This window comes from Siniperca chuatsi, linkage group LG23 (assembly GCF_020085105.1).
Source record: "Siniperca chuatsi isolate FFG_IHB_CAS linkage group LG23, ASM2008510v1, whole genome shotgun sequence".
NCBI classification, from domain to species: domain Eukaryota; kingdom Metazoa; phylum Chordata; class Actinopteri; order Centrarchiformes; family Sinipercidae; genus Siniperca; species Siniperca chuatsi.
This window is the reverse complement of record NC_058064.1, coordinates 14559485-14574607: the sequence shown is the minus strand read 5'-3', so window position 1 is coordinate 14574607 and position 15123 is coordinate 14559485. Positions and strand designations below refer to the sequence as shown.

Sequence of the window (15123 nt, the reverse complement as noted above, 5' to 3'; positions counted from 1 at the left end):
ATCTAGTTGGTTTATTACAACGTTTTGGCTGACAGCAGCTGCTGCTGGAAATGAGGTTAATGAAAGCAGTGAGCGTGAACCAAATTAGTAAAATTGCAGATTGTAAAACCAAAACAATGAGCTGAAAGAAGATTAAAAAAAACTCTAGAGCTGAGAGAAACTGCAGAACTGGGCGTATAATTACATCATCAATACGAGTGACAGCTTTCACATTACATAGTAATTTGATCCAGTGTTTTTTTTTCCAGGGGAAAAATATTGATGACAGCAGCTTTAATAATTCTTGTTACTATAGTTTAATTCACATGTCCATATAATGTGCTCATCGTCACTTGTGATGTTTTATGAGCTTTCAGTAATTAAAAATGTTTTCATTCTGGTAACAATGGTACATGGGGGCTAACATACTCCATACCAGCAGATGTGTATGTGAATGTAAGAAAGAGAAGCAAAATATGCAAAGGATAAAGGAAGTGAGGTGTCACTTGCAAAGAAACACAGCAAACAGCAGTGCTGGCTTGTCTGAACAAGTGTGCAAACTAGTGTGGGAGCTCCACTGAAAATGAATCTCTTAGAAACGGTTAAGTTTAAATACCAGACCTCTACATTCTGGACAAAATAACACAAACATCTTGCAATACAGAACCCACAACAGTGGTAAATACACCAGTTTGGTGAAGCTCTTATTGTCAGAGGTGATTCAACTCACTGCTCCTGTTTGATATATCATCTCTGTCATATTTTGACATTTCCAATTATCGTATTATATAATGTTGTGAGTGATGTGGCACATTTAAGGCTGTGACTACCGTTTGCTTCTAATACAAGGAAACTTACATAAGAAAAGGTTTAGACTTCATTACATTTCAAATTATGGACAATACTGAACTAAAAATAAGCGAATCATTACTTTCCTAAAGTTAAATTCATTTTGAAAAAACATAATGTTCAAAAACAGAAGTTGTTCAAGAAAATCTGCAGGTTTTCTTTCATATTTTGCATTTTTTTATTGAAAATATAAATCTAATTGGGATGGGAACTGGCTGTTTAGAATATTTTAACTTATAAATGATGAAATACACTTTCACCCAAACAAACAAAGCCACACAGAATACATAAACAGCAGCAAATAACTATAACAAGCATACTAACCAGCACATTTACAATAACATACATAACATTTGAAATACCTGTCCCAACATTGTACACTGCATTCAACAGAGAACTTATTTTGGTTTGTGTAACATCTTTACAGTTTTATAATGCACGTTACAAGTAATGCTTGTAATGCCATTCTTTGGTCAGTCAGAGATTAAGTTAGCCTTCTCAGTGTTCCCACACTGCGGCGAATCAGGTATGAGGACCCCTCCATGGAGAACAGGTTGAATTTGCAATGCAGGGACCACACAGTCAAAAGCACGATCTGTCAAAACAAAGGAGTTCAGGTTTTAGGTATTTGAAAGTGCATATGCTTTGTAGTCCACAAAAGAAAAAAAGATTGTGATAATCTTACCTGTTTGCTTTTTAGAGGTACAGCCTCCATTTTGTTTTTGTTTCTTCCTCTGATACACTAAAATGGAATACAAGGGGAATCAGATGAGGAACTAGACCAATATAATGACAAATTCAATGGCTGGTTTTCATTGAAATGAGTTGTGCATTTTGCACTACCCAATACATCCATGGTACTTGCAGTTTAGGTTACTGTAAACCATCCATTCACAGAGGGAGTCTTGCTTAAAGCCCACATCCAGTCCATTGAAAAATGCATCAATCAATCTAACAACTAATGTTGTACACATTGCAAACACAAATCTTTTCCTAAGAAACAGTACCGCAAGTTCAGAGAAGGCCACAGAAAGTACAGCAAGCATTACATGTGCAGCAGGCAAGTGTGTAATTATTTTTTGACATGGTGTGTTTTGTACCTGATAACAACCACAATTATATGAGAAATTGTTACTACAAGTTCAATCGGCTATCAAGGAGATGGAAAACAAACATAGATAACAACTGTTTTTTATGTCAGAACACTATTATTTGTGGTTAGTTCCCTCAAGGCAAGTCAAATTTATTTATATAGCACATTTCATACAATGTAAGCTCAATGTGCTTCACATACAACAAATGTGAACAAAATAAAATAAGACATGATTACATACTGAAATACATATTACATCCATAAATCCATCCCCTGCCCGCCCACCAACATAAACACACCCATCCACATAGAGAGAGAGAGAGAGAGAGAGAGAGAGAGAGAGAGAGAGAGAGAGAGAGGGACAGACAGACGGACGGAAGCTCTAGCTAGTCATAGGCCTGAGAGAACAGGTAGGTCTTAAGTTTGCTTTTAAAAGATGTCACAGTTGTGGTACATCTTATGTCATCAGTCAGTTTGTTCCAGAGACTGGGCCCGTAATAACTGAATGCACCTTCACCAGATTTACTACTGATCATGGGTACAGTTAGGAGACCAGTGTCTGATGATCTGAGGGTTCTGGAGGGTTTGTAAGCAGTGAGCAGATCAGAGATGTATTTAGGCGCTAGACCATTAAGTGATTTGTAAATAGTGAGCAATATTTTGAAATCAATTCTGTATTTTATCAGAAGCCAGTGAAGTGATCTAATTACAGGAGTAATACATTCAGTTTTTGTTGTTCCAGTGAGTACTCTGGCTGCAGCATTTTGAATGAGCTGGAGCCGTTTCACAGTCTTAATGGGGAGACCAGCAAGAAGGGCATTACAGTAGTCTAGCCTGGAGGAGATAAATGCATGAACCAGCAAGCAAAGTCTGCAGCATTGAAGCCTTAACCAAGCGTGTGCAATGCATGCAATGTATGCAGTAAGGTCTGTGAGTTTGAAGGGTGCACACTGGAACTGGGCCAAAATCAATTTTGGTACAAGTGCTTAAATAATTGTGTGTTGTGTTGTCTTGCAACATTGCAGGCCTGAGCTTGATAGTGTTAATTTCTACCTACCGGTTAACAGTATGTGTAGCAACAGCATAACAATTATGATGCCAGAGAGGCAAACACCAGCTGGTACAACGACCAAGGTCAAGTCCCAAGAGGCTCGACTGGAGATGACAGGTCTGAGGGGCGATGATTGATCTGTGAAGACAAGTTACAGTGTATAGAATATATATATATATATATATATATATATATATATATATATATATATATATATAAAACTGGAGCTGAAATGAAAACAGTAAATCAAAGATGGTGTTCTTCTTTCTTCAGAAACCACTCACACATTTATGATTGTCCTATTGTCCTACAGTAAATATATGCTATTACTGCTTCAAACCACATTTAAAAAACTGATGTGGTGCCTCGGGTTGTGAATATTTAAAGAGAAACAAAGGAAAAGAGATGGGAGAGATCCAGATTAGACCATACAGGATGGGACCAAAAAAGGAGAGAAGAGAAGACACGGATGAATTCATCTCTAGTTTGTGATGAGTAGTGGTCAAAAAAACATACTTACTGCACGGGTCAAGACAGTGAATGATTGTGGCAGCAAACTTCACATCGAGCCTCTTGACCTATGCAAATACAAAATGTATATTTAAAGTCACTGTCTGTTTAAATGTGAAGGGACATGCAGTTTACCTCAAAGGATCTATGGACTACACAATCATACCTGGAGACAAGAGTCGCATAGTTTCCCTGCCAGATCTAAGCCAACAGCTGTGTGTTTCTCCTGAGAAAAAGACAAAAGAAACAAACATTTCTTAGAAGTTTAACTGTGCAGGTGTTATGGAAGCTGACATGGTTTCAGTTTTGCTTTTATTGTCTCCTTTATCTGCTATCTGTCATGCAGCTAGTAGTAATTACACATAAATGCAGGGATTCCTGCAACAACACCAGTAAATATGTTGTTGCACATTTTATGTGTTTGATATATTGGTTGGTACCCTGTGATTACTGTGTAATTACTTTTAATTTCTTTGTTAATTACAAATAATGGTTTGAAGCTATAACACCTTAGAGGAAAGGAAATATGTAACAGTAATCAGATACACAAGAAGCTGCCACGCAATCGTTGCAAGCATGTTGTGACAGCTCCTTCATATAACAAATGCAGATGCTTCCATACAGGGCACAAGGGGTCAGTGAAAGATTTGTATGAAAATGCAGGCACTTCCCCAAATTCAAATCAAGTGTGCGATACCTACCACATGCATGGTGTGTGTTTTGGTGACCTGGCACACAGTAGACCCTTCAGACTTCACACACAGCCCCACAGAAAACGTTGCAGTGATCTGTGACGACATCTTCACGTCTTCATGACCTTGTCTTCTCATCACAACCACCTCCCACGCTGGAAATTATTGCACAGCTATCATTATAATGACTAATTCTACAACACCACATTACATAATGTCTGTCATGATCTTCATAATCTCTCTAACCAAAATGTGGCTCTGAAATGACCGTCAGGTAGATTTATTGCCATAGACTGATGTTGCAGCCCTATAATCAGACGATACTTGTGGTATGATTGGCATGCTAATGTGATAAAAAGTGGTACCTTGGAATCTTGCCTCAGCAAAGGGGCACCTGGTCCAGGACTGAGAGTCTGCAGTGAACTGAAGAAGATAGTATAATTACATTTTGCAGCACTCCTTGTCTAACAGTTATATAAAGCTCATAAACATAACCCTTAGTTCTAAGAAAGAAATCTAAATGTGAGAATCAGAGAGCCTATTAAACACATTATACCATACCCACAGAAAAGAGTTCCAGCAAACAGCTGAATTCAATTCAGTTCAAAGGAGCATGGGAAACAGACTTGTATAAATAAATAAATATATATATAGCCTACAGATAAGTAAATAAAATACTGAAATAAAATAGACTTGCAGATAAAAAATACAAATACAGGTAAGAACTATATAAACACTGCTTTTTTTTTTTAAATTAATGTAAGTGTGTGTGTGTGTCTAAGTCACTCACTGTAAGTCTGTACACAAAAAAAGTATTAAAAAAAACTGCAAATAACAATAGCAACAGTACTTCTGCTTTGTGGTTAGGCTACCAGTTAAGTCTCACTGCTGGCATTAGCTGGAACGGATGCTTGGTTTGAACACAGCTTCCCCCTTATTTTATTGTAGTTACCAAGGTAAAAGCGTGATAATACACTGTGGGATGGAACTCTGTCACTCCATACCACCAAAAATTAGCACATAATTACATTTATTTCCAAGGAAAAGGTTTTTCTGCCATTATCATGCATTCCTGTGGAACCAAGGAACCAAGCATTAAAATTAGGACTGGATGAAATTTATTAAAGTATCTGACAAAGTACTTTGTTGCCGAGTTAGATGAAAAGCCCGATATCACTCTCATGTCTGTCTGGCTTAGTTTAGATTACCAGCTAACCGGTAACCTAAGCTAACTGGATGCCGGCGGTAGATTCCTATTTGTCCAACAGACGGTTGTCCAGATGGTTGTCTTAGCTTAGCTTAGAACAAAGACTGGAAACTGGGGGAAACAGCTAGCCTGACTCTGTCCAAAGGCAACCAAATCCACCTACGAGCACCTCTAAAACTTCTAACCAGCAGAGACTCGAGGAGGTTACTGTATCTGGCAAAGAAAACCGCGTAAAACATGCTGTTTTTACACTTTGGTTTCTGTTTGATTTAAATAAGCAAGATATGACATGTTAGTTAGTGAGCTTTAGAAGTGCTGGTAGGTGGATTAGGTCACCTTTAGACACAGGCTAGCCTTTTCCCCCTGTTTCGAGTATTAGTGCAGAGCTAAGCTAACTGCTAGTTGCTGGCTGTAGCTTATTTAACATACAAACATGAGTGTTATCAGTCTTCTCGTCTAATTCTTAATAGGTGTATTACATGTTAAGCGATTCCTTAAACACAGAGTTAAATTATTTGAACTGATACTGAGTTCTACTATGCTAGCCTTAATAAAAACAACAGTTGAACAATTGCCACAGCTGGTTGAAAGGGCATCTTAACTGTAATCAGACATGAGTACAGCAGAGTCAAAGAGTACAGAATGAGGAGAAAATATTTAGTGTGATTCATAAATCATACAGTATAAATAAGGAGTAGTGTCCATGACTAAAAAAGTGGTACCAACAGTAACATGATTTGGGAACATCCCTATGTTCCCAGGGTCCTATGAGCATGTTTGTCTCTTGATATAAACTAACATTGTAAGAGATTGGTAAATTCTATCTTTGCAGTTCAATTGCAAAAGAACAAAGGGAGATGGCTGTTTCAAATGCATATGGTAAAAATCTGTTCAGCTACTGTGAAGATATCAATGTCTAAAGTCAAGAACACTGTCTTGCTTGCAAATTTGGGGGCCTAGGTTTCAAGGAGTATAACATCAGCAGGCTATGAGTTACAGGTGGGTGATATCAACATATTGAACCAGGGAACCATACATTGAACATTTGACCAAAGGAAAAACACTGCTGAGAACAAAAACCCTTTGAAAGGTCTCCTTAATGTCATATTAAGAGGATATTGATCTAGGGAACATAGAACCCTGGGAACATAGATGCACTTCCCATGATTTATGTCAGCTCTATTGTTTCTCTACAGTGAACCTCCTGAAGAGCCAAGGGGGGTAAAGTGATCATTACCTTCATGCACAGTTGAGGGTGTGGATCCACTTTAGTAAATCTTATCTGAAATGTAAAGATTAATGAAATAGTTAGTCACTGATGAAATAACAATCTTCATACACAGACACATACACAGTGTCGCTACTACTACTAAACTACTAACGTGGATAGTTTAGATTAGACTGACTGAACGCTACACTACTCGAGATTTGTTTGGGTTCAGACTGTTTTTTTTTAGGTCAGCTAGATTCAGCTTTCAGATGCGTCACTGGCTATTTTTATACTGACAGAGAATTCCCTTCTCGAGTGCAATGGCCCCGATCCAATGCCGAAATCCAAAATACAATCCCAATTTCGTCTAAAGGTTCCCAGCAAGAGGTTAGAACGAACTCATACAACAAACTAGTTAGAACGAACTCATCAACACTTTCATTTTATATCATCCGTGCAAGATGATACTCACAAATACTGTGCTTATTGTAGCAGTTAGTCATGAGACATTTTCCTTAAACAGCATCCTGACATCTTGTTTCTAAGTGTCACAAAGGATTATATTTAGGGCCAGTGACTAATCTATGACACATGACCAGACAATCTGGTTTATGAACCAACGCCTCACATCAGTTTATTATCTGTGTGGCATTTCTGGCATGCCTAGTGTGCGTATAATCTTATGCGTTGCTGACTCACATGTACACCAACTTCAAGTGATTTGTGACCATAACACAACTTAAGCAACATAAACACAACTACTGTTTCAACATGTCACAGACTTGTACCTTTTCTCTGCTAACATTCTGGGAGGCATGAGGCAGATCCACACAGACGCCATCCTCTCTTTTCTGACACAACACAACCACAGCAGTAACTGGACAGACGGGTTCCCATGAAAGCGTCCCCTCCAGTGGGTCAAAGTTAATTCCAAACCACAGCTCCTCTAGACCTGCAGGCAGGTGAAGTCACAAACTTGTTTAAATTACATGGTATCAGATTTGAAGTGCTACAGCACACACTCAGTTTATTGTGGAATTGATTCTGACTAAAAGCAATCAAGTGACTCACGGTCTTTGAAAGGGCAGACCTGGACTCTGGGGGCATCCATCACAGCTGACCATCCCTGTGAGGAATTTATTAATGAGCCCTTTCATGGAATTGATTACTAACAGAAACACGCGCTTAAAACCCGGAGTGTTGGCAGAAACTTTACCTCGATGCAGAGGCAGGGCAAAGGTCGGGAGTACGAGAGGGTGGTGCTCTTTACAGGTTCCTCCTTCTTTATCTGGAAGATAAACAAAGCTTTATAACATGTATCCATCTTTCTTTGGCATGTGTGATTTGGTGATTTCTGAATCACATGACTGACTGGCCACATTTTTTCACTGGCAGAGTCTCATACTGTACAAGCGAGCTGTGAGAGTGAGAGTGGTTTCAACCTGAGCATCCCTATTAAGACTGTTCTTTTACCAATACTTCTTAATATCAGTTATGCATCAGATGACAACATTGCATTAGTGGCATTCACCTTCACTCTCTTAAAAGTTGCAGATAATTAAAGAAAGTGAAGCACTGAGTGAGGAGATTTAAACTTTACAAGTGGATTACCTACTGACTGAACCGGTAAGTCAGTAACAAAGGGCGCCCTGACATCCAAAAATAAATTGTAAGGATGGTCACAGTGCTTATGTTTAGATAGGATGCTTCACTGTCATAGAAACCTGCCTATTGTAAGTGAAAATAATGGTATTACCACATCAGAGACAGGTATTTTGGTATGCACAAAGTCAATCCATTCATCCAATCATCCATCTGTCATCTATACCAATTTATCCTGTGCAGGGTTACAGGGCAGTGGAGCCAATCCCAGCTCCAATTGATGGGCAATAGAGTCTCAGTCATTCAATATTATGCAACACAAAAAGTCATTCTGATTCTCAGTTTCCAATAAATAGAGGGACTGACCAGTTTATTGGCCCCTGTGCCAACGCAGATGAAATCCTTACGGCACAGACGGAGGTGGTAGTTGTAATTTTCCAGCATGTCTGACACACTGACTCTCAGCTCCTTCCGCTGGGGGATTACATCATATGATAGCCTCCCAGCTGAAAGAGAGTTCAAAAAGAGTTCAATGTTAGGGTGACATTTTCATCTCAGTCATAGGTACATGTGAGGGCCTACATTAGACAGCCTGTGAGAGTGGGTTCCAACCTGAGAGATAACTGACATATACAACCTACAAGAGGTCGTAACTAGATATGGCTTTGTTTTAAAGGCTAAAAAGGCAAAAAGGTGCGCGACCACTGGCTTATAGTACTGCATGTTAGACATAATGATGCATTCCCCAGTTTGGTTAAGAAAAAATATATTAATACTCACTGATGCATTCTGGGACATGTCTTCGCAAATCTTCACTGCTGCATTCTGTGGAGAAAAGTAATAAGGTTTAAACTACTAATAGCCATGGAGGAAAATATTACAGCAACACAACATGTGTTACATGTGTAGTTTTTACATACAATCATTTACCTTCATCTTAACATTACTAGGAATCAAAGTGTTTCTAATGTTACCTCTTTCTATCAAGGAAATACTTGGGAGCTTACACAACACCATTTATTGACTTCAGTTATTTACTATTGTATGCAATTCACTGAGTGTGTGTTTGCATACTTATGCAAACATGCAGGTGTTTTTACCTGGAGCTTCATAGGTGCTTGTCCAGGTTATGCCACAGTAGCTTGGCACAGTTTTCACTGTTATTTGCACTTGTTGGCTCGGAGAGATGTCAGTGCAATCATTCTCAACATCCAGCTTCAAGAAAAGGGCAAATAAAAACACACACGTACATGTTTGGACCAATATCAACCTACAGTAATGTCATGGTGCACAAAAAAAGTGTATGAAGTGATTTGAAAACTTTTGGTGTCAAATTAGCAAATGTTCTTGTCTGAGTTTTGAGAATTCGTAGCTTAAATATAAAATATAAAAATGCACCACAGATCAAAGTAATTGCCATTTGAACTGGAAAGTCATGACTGATCTGTCATCTGACATATTTCTTTCTTTATCTGGAATAATCTTCTTTCATGTGAATGGAAATGAATTTGTGAAATGGAACCAAACTTATTTAAAATTTCACCTAACTGATAAGTGATACATGAACAAAATATTCCAGATGTTACAGAAAAATGTTACATTCATGAATCTACTGTTTTGGCAATAGGAACTCCTATGTACTATATGCATTTGCTTGCTTATAATGTGATGAACAGAAAAGTCACTCTTGCATCACACTCTGGTATTCAATTATACCTAAATACCCCAAAAAATGTCCAATGATGCCAGTGGTGCTGTTACAGTACCTGCAGTCCTGACATTCTTTCTCTCGATGCTCTTTTGAAGCTCAAGATTCGGCAGTTCGCCATCATCCCTGCGGTGGCGGTGCAGATGGACACACCATGGATGGACTCTGGGGAGAAAAATATATTAAAATCAGAAGCCGGTTTAAGGACACAGAGCACAGTTTTCAAACATTAATAGTAATTGTTAACCAGTTAACCGTTAAATTCCAGTGTGAGCCGATATTAGTTTAGGTGTCATACAGGACTGCCAGTGTGCGTCACATTTTATTGGCTGATACAGGATCAAAGGGATTTCCCCACTCAAGCCGTGACAGCGAGGAAATCCAAAGAGGTTATTAAAGCGTGCTGTTGACATGGAGATGTGTGTGTGTGTGTGTATCTATTCCTTGTATTCTCAAGTGTGCATTGACGTGATAGTGTAGTGAGCTGCTGTAACAAAGGAGTTTCCCCTCTGGGATCAATAAAGTATTTCTGATTCTGATGTCTGAATGCATGTGTGGTTTGATCCACACTGTATCAGATCACGTGGCCTGTGTGCAGAATCAGGAACAGAAAACGTCAATTGACATTATGTAAAAGCAGAAGTGTGATCATGGAATGTGGTTGGTTTTTATAAATGAGACTTCCTTCACTGTTAATCTGCGTATTTGCAAACGCTTTTAAATGTGTCATCAGTGAAAACCATCTCTATGACTAATGCCACATTGGCTTGACTACACCCAAAGAGTTCCTTCCTCATTAAGACAAAGTTAAACTTAGGTTAAAAGGTCAGTTACAGAGGACATACAGTAATCCTATATAAAATAAAGACAGTGTGGAAACAATTGAAACAACTGAAAATGAGCCCCTGTACACAACATCATCTCAAGAACAGATAATAATCCAAAGGTCCCCATCATTTCAGCTGATATTGTGATTTTACAGCGTATATTTACCACTATGAGAGCAGTGGGAGTAAACCCAACCAGCAAAATTGCAGGCCCAAAAACCAAAACAACGGGCTGAAATAAGCTCTAAACGCCGCCTCCCCACACCTCCAGCCGGACCAGTGTCTCCACTCCTGAGCTGACCCTCAAAAATGTTGAAGTAACGCAGCATTACCTGGATTAATAACTGTAATGTAATTAACAAATTTGTAATTGTAATCCCTTTCAGTACTCTGTACTGAGAAAAGTAGTCACATTACTGTAATACGTTACTGGGTAATGCATTACTGCCCAACACTGCCACTCGGGGCGCCAAAGTCACACATTATTAAATTCTTTAATAGTAACTTTAATCAAATTTTTAAACTAATTGATAGATTGAAGATTGACATCCCCGAGAGTCAGAACTACCACCTCTGTTCTTCTGTTGAGTACCAAGATGAACTTAAATTAGATGTATTGAAAACATTATTTCATAAATATCCAATTAAAACACTTATTACTTACAAATCTCAAGAATCTGGCAGGATGTGGTTCATATTTAAGGTAATATACTGTCTAGCTATCTACCAAAATCTAGTTTCAATAATTTAGGTTACTTTTCCCTGATAAACTCAATTGGTCAGTGAATGTCACTTGGGAGTGGCATTCCAAAAACTACTAGCTAATGGGGTAACTGTTTATTAGAGTTTCCCACCTTGTGGATGACCTAAGTTCAAAAAAAGAACTACAAATTGGCAAATTGTGTATTTACATACCAGTAAGTTGTAACGTGGTTTTGACTCTGAGGTGTAGTGTGCACTTTTGCCTCCCCTCACACCTCATGAGTGTGGAGAGGCTGATGTTGTGGAATACGGAGGAGGTGTTGAGACCCTCAGCAGGGGTCTGACATGGAGGAGGAAACAAATCTACGCAGGACAGGAAAAAAAACATGTAACACAATATCTTTCAGGGCACATAGTGACAGTTGTAGAGAAAAACATTGATGCTGTTATGTTTTCTGGCCACAGATCACTTAAGTCATACCAAGGATTGCCAACATTTTCATCAGGGGTGTTGTTGCTGTCATACTCCCAATAAAGTGACATGTGTTTAAGAGCAATGCAAGTTATCACATAGGGTGTTGCCGTGGAACGAGGCAGCCATGTCAAACGTGCCGTCCAAATGTGCCTCCATGAAAAGATCTGAGAGCTATTTCCTCCATCACTGTTTGTCATGTACAGCACTGTGATTCCTCTTTAGCACTTTGTGTTCTTTAAAAACACATGTTCTTGATGCTTTCTGCTCAGTTTTAATACCACAATGAGTTCAATTCAATGGTTTCATTTGCATGCATTGATGCACTGTTAGAATGATATATCAGGTATTTATTTTCATTGCATTTAAATCTTTCTCATACCTTATGATAGATGGGGCATTTAAAATGATTTATGTTTCAATAGGAGGTTTTAGTGTCACATGATGGTCTTAATGTGGTTTTATAGACTTTTTCAACCCTGCCTTGAATGCAATTCTGAACACTGAATACAGTTTCTTTAGCAACATTAAATACAAAGATATAAAATGCAGACAATGTTGGCTCTTGGCAACACAGTATTAGGTGAGTTATTGTGCCGAATCCTGTCCTGTGTGCATGCATGCGTGCAGATGTGATGTAGCAACCATTCGTGTCTATACTCACTATCTGGCTTGCTCTTGCAGTGAAGGCCCTACAAGGAGAGAGGGGAAAAAAGAGGCACTCAAGTGAAAAAGGCTGTAACTCTTTTCTGTGAATCTTGTTGAGTAGGAGTGCCATTAATAAAGTAATTCTTAACAAAGAGAACAAAGGTAGCAGCTGTGCAGAACAGGGAACTCCCAGACAATAAGGACCTTTTATATCCTCATTGCTCCTTCAAACCCAAGCGGTTTGTATTTTTGCTGCAGTTCGATATGGTCCAACATGCAGCCAAATACAAAGGGTAAACTTATTTATTAATCAGTTACTCCACTTGTCTTTTTGGTCAGATGCAACAAGAGTCTGTGCTAAATTTAAATGAAGTTAAATTGATGACAACATTTCGCTTAGTGATGCAAAACATGCAACAGCATGCATCACCAAGGTTATAATTTAGTAACCAAAGTACAATTTGCCTCGGCTCATGTCTAAAAATTAGCAAAACACAGACTTGTTTATTCACTGGCCAGGATATATGCCATGTGAAAACTATTCCAGATATTCACATTCACACTATTCATGCACCCAGTGATGACTGACTTGGAGAATGTCATTCATCACTGAATGCGTCAAGTGTTTTTTCTAAATATGGTTAAAAAAAATCTCAGCTGTTCTTTTGCTTAAACTTATATTTCTTTAGGAGGCATTGCTACCCATCATTTTCTTATAAGACCAAACAGTATCTAGTATCCCACAACAGTATTAGAGGCAATTCACATTATCTCATAGGTAATAATGATGTTTTGAAAGTCAACACAGTTCATATTTGAGTTTCAAAATGTTAACAGATATCTGGAAAAAAAAATGTTGGGGTTCTTGGCTGCTACAACAAGACCTTGATTTATGTTTTTGAGTCCCTGCAGAAACTTGCAAAAGACAAAGAATGGTGTCTTTACTGTGCACTTGTAAAAGATACCGCTAAAAGTGTAAAGCTTGTTTAGGTCATTGAGAGAAAAGTAAGCACGCTCCAGTTACCTATACACTTTCCACCCAGCTGAATCAGCTTTGGCTTGAGTAACTGATTAAGTGAGCTGTATGGGATTCAAAAATACCATGGTTTCACAGCAGTGTGCAAGAGCACTGTCATCCTCATAAAACTGATCAACTTTCTAGGAAGTCTTCTAGGAAATGAAAAAAGGTTTCCCTCAAAAGCCACACCAGAAACTGTGTAGAAGAGTTAGTAGTAGTTGTTGTAGCTGTAAAGGTGGTGGTAGTAGTAGTAGCACAGAAATATTTTATAGACATGGGTGTATTTCTTTAACCTTCAGGAAACCATACATTAAGCAGCAGTATTATTAGTTATAGTAGTTGAATCAAACATTGCTGTTGTACTGTAGTATTAGCAGCAGTAAGGAAATAGCAGTTAATAATAGAACACAACTATATTTAGCAGCTCAGTGACAATCTGTGAGGGCATACATAATCTGAGAGTTTGGTTTGAATGTTCCTGAGGATGCAGTTTTACCTGAGAACACCTGGTGCCACATTTTTCTATCCTCTCCAGTCCAGTGCTTCCTGCTGCAGCTCCATTCAGACCCAAACAACAGTGAGACATCAGCAAACCAACCCACAGGATCATTTTCACTAGCCAGCACTAGATACAGACTTCTTCTACCGCTCTGCTTCTCTGGATCCAGTGATCTGTTACTTTTACTTCTTGTTCTTTATAGTCCTTTTCTTCTTCTTTGGGTGGCAGGGTCAGATGAGGCTGGCCTGGTATGACGAGTAATTGGAGGATGAGGAGGCTCTCCTGGTTATTTTGTCCTGAATGTGCTTATATCCAGTGTGTAGTGGGCTGGGGCACAGCCAAGCACACAAAGTGAAACACAAGCTGCTGAAAAGAGTGGATTTAAATATTCCTCAGTGGAGGCGGGGCCTCTAGGAGAGTGTGAGTATATTTGTCACTGGTTGTGTGTGGGGAAACAGAGACATGAGGGCTTTTCCTCTTCAGCAAAATTTCCTATAAGGTTTTACTGTAATGTGACAGTCAAACTAGACACTACACATCCTCTTACTGTCTTCATTTCATTTTTATAACTGACACTCATGGCACACTGAAAATTTCATAGCAATCAACCATAAGTGGAAATGAATCCCTGCACACCCACACACCAAACACACACACAAACAGTTCAAGCAGTCTGTCTCAGGATTTCACAACTTACGTTTTTCTTTTACTATTGCTTCAATTCATACTGTAAAATTCCATTTCAGAAAAAAAAACATACTTGGCACGTCTTTTTCCTGACAGAAAACCTACAACAGTTCTACTATTAAATGCTACTGAGTCCAGTTCAAGTCAAAGAGGGAGACAATGGTGGCTGAAACTTGATACAAACATAATGTTCATTATGTTGTGTTCATGTACAGGAACTGTACAACCTTTTTGAAAGCCACAGGGCAAAGGAGGAGTGCTAATGTGCAAAAACGTAATTGCTGGTTGAATTTTGAGATTAAAGAAAAAAAAAGGGCAGTTTTGGGTACTTAAATGTTCATGAGTGGGGCTGATAATGTTAACAACAAA

General features: G+C 38.6%; 1 protein-coding gene across 1 annotated transcript; it reads right to left on the bottom strand.

Moving 5' to 3' along the window:
- Positions 1–280: 280 nt before the first annotated feature.
- Positions 281–14715, bottom strand: il17rel (interleukin 17 receptor E-like). Its single transcript, XM_044186396.1, has 18 exons — positions 14065–14715; positions 12567–12594; positions 11644–11793; positions 9960–10066; positions 9294–9408; positions 8974–9018; positions 8560–8699; positions 7808–7879; positions 7663–7717; positions 7380–7543; positions 6619–6663; positions 4540–4597; positions 4184–4329; positions 3649–3708; positions 3493–3550; positions 2979–3110; positions 1514–1570; positions 281–1423 (listed from the first exon to the last, which is right to left on the bottom strand). The coding sequence occupies exons 1-18, from the start codon at positions 14176–14178 to the stop codon at positions 1302–1304; spliced, it is 1668 nt and encodes a 555-aa protein (XP_044042331.1). The 5' UTR covers positions 14179–14715; the 3' UTR covers positions 281–1301.
- Positions 14716–15123: the final 408 nt, after the last annotated feature.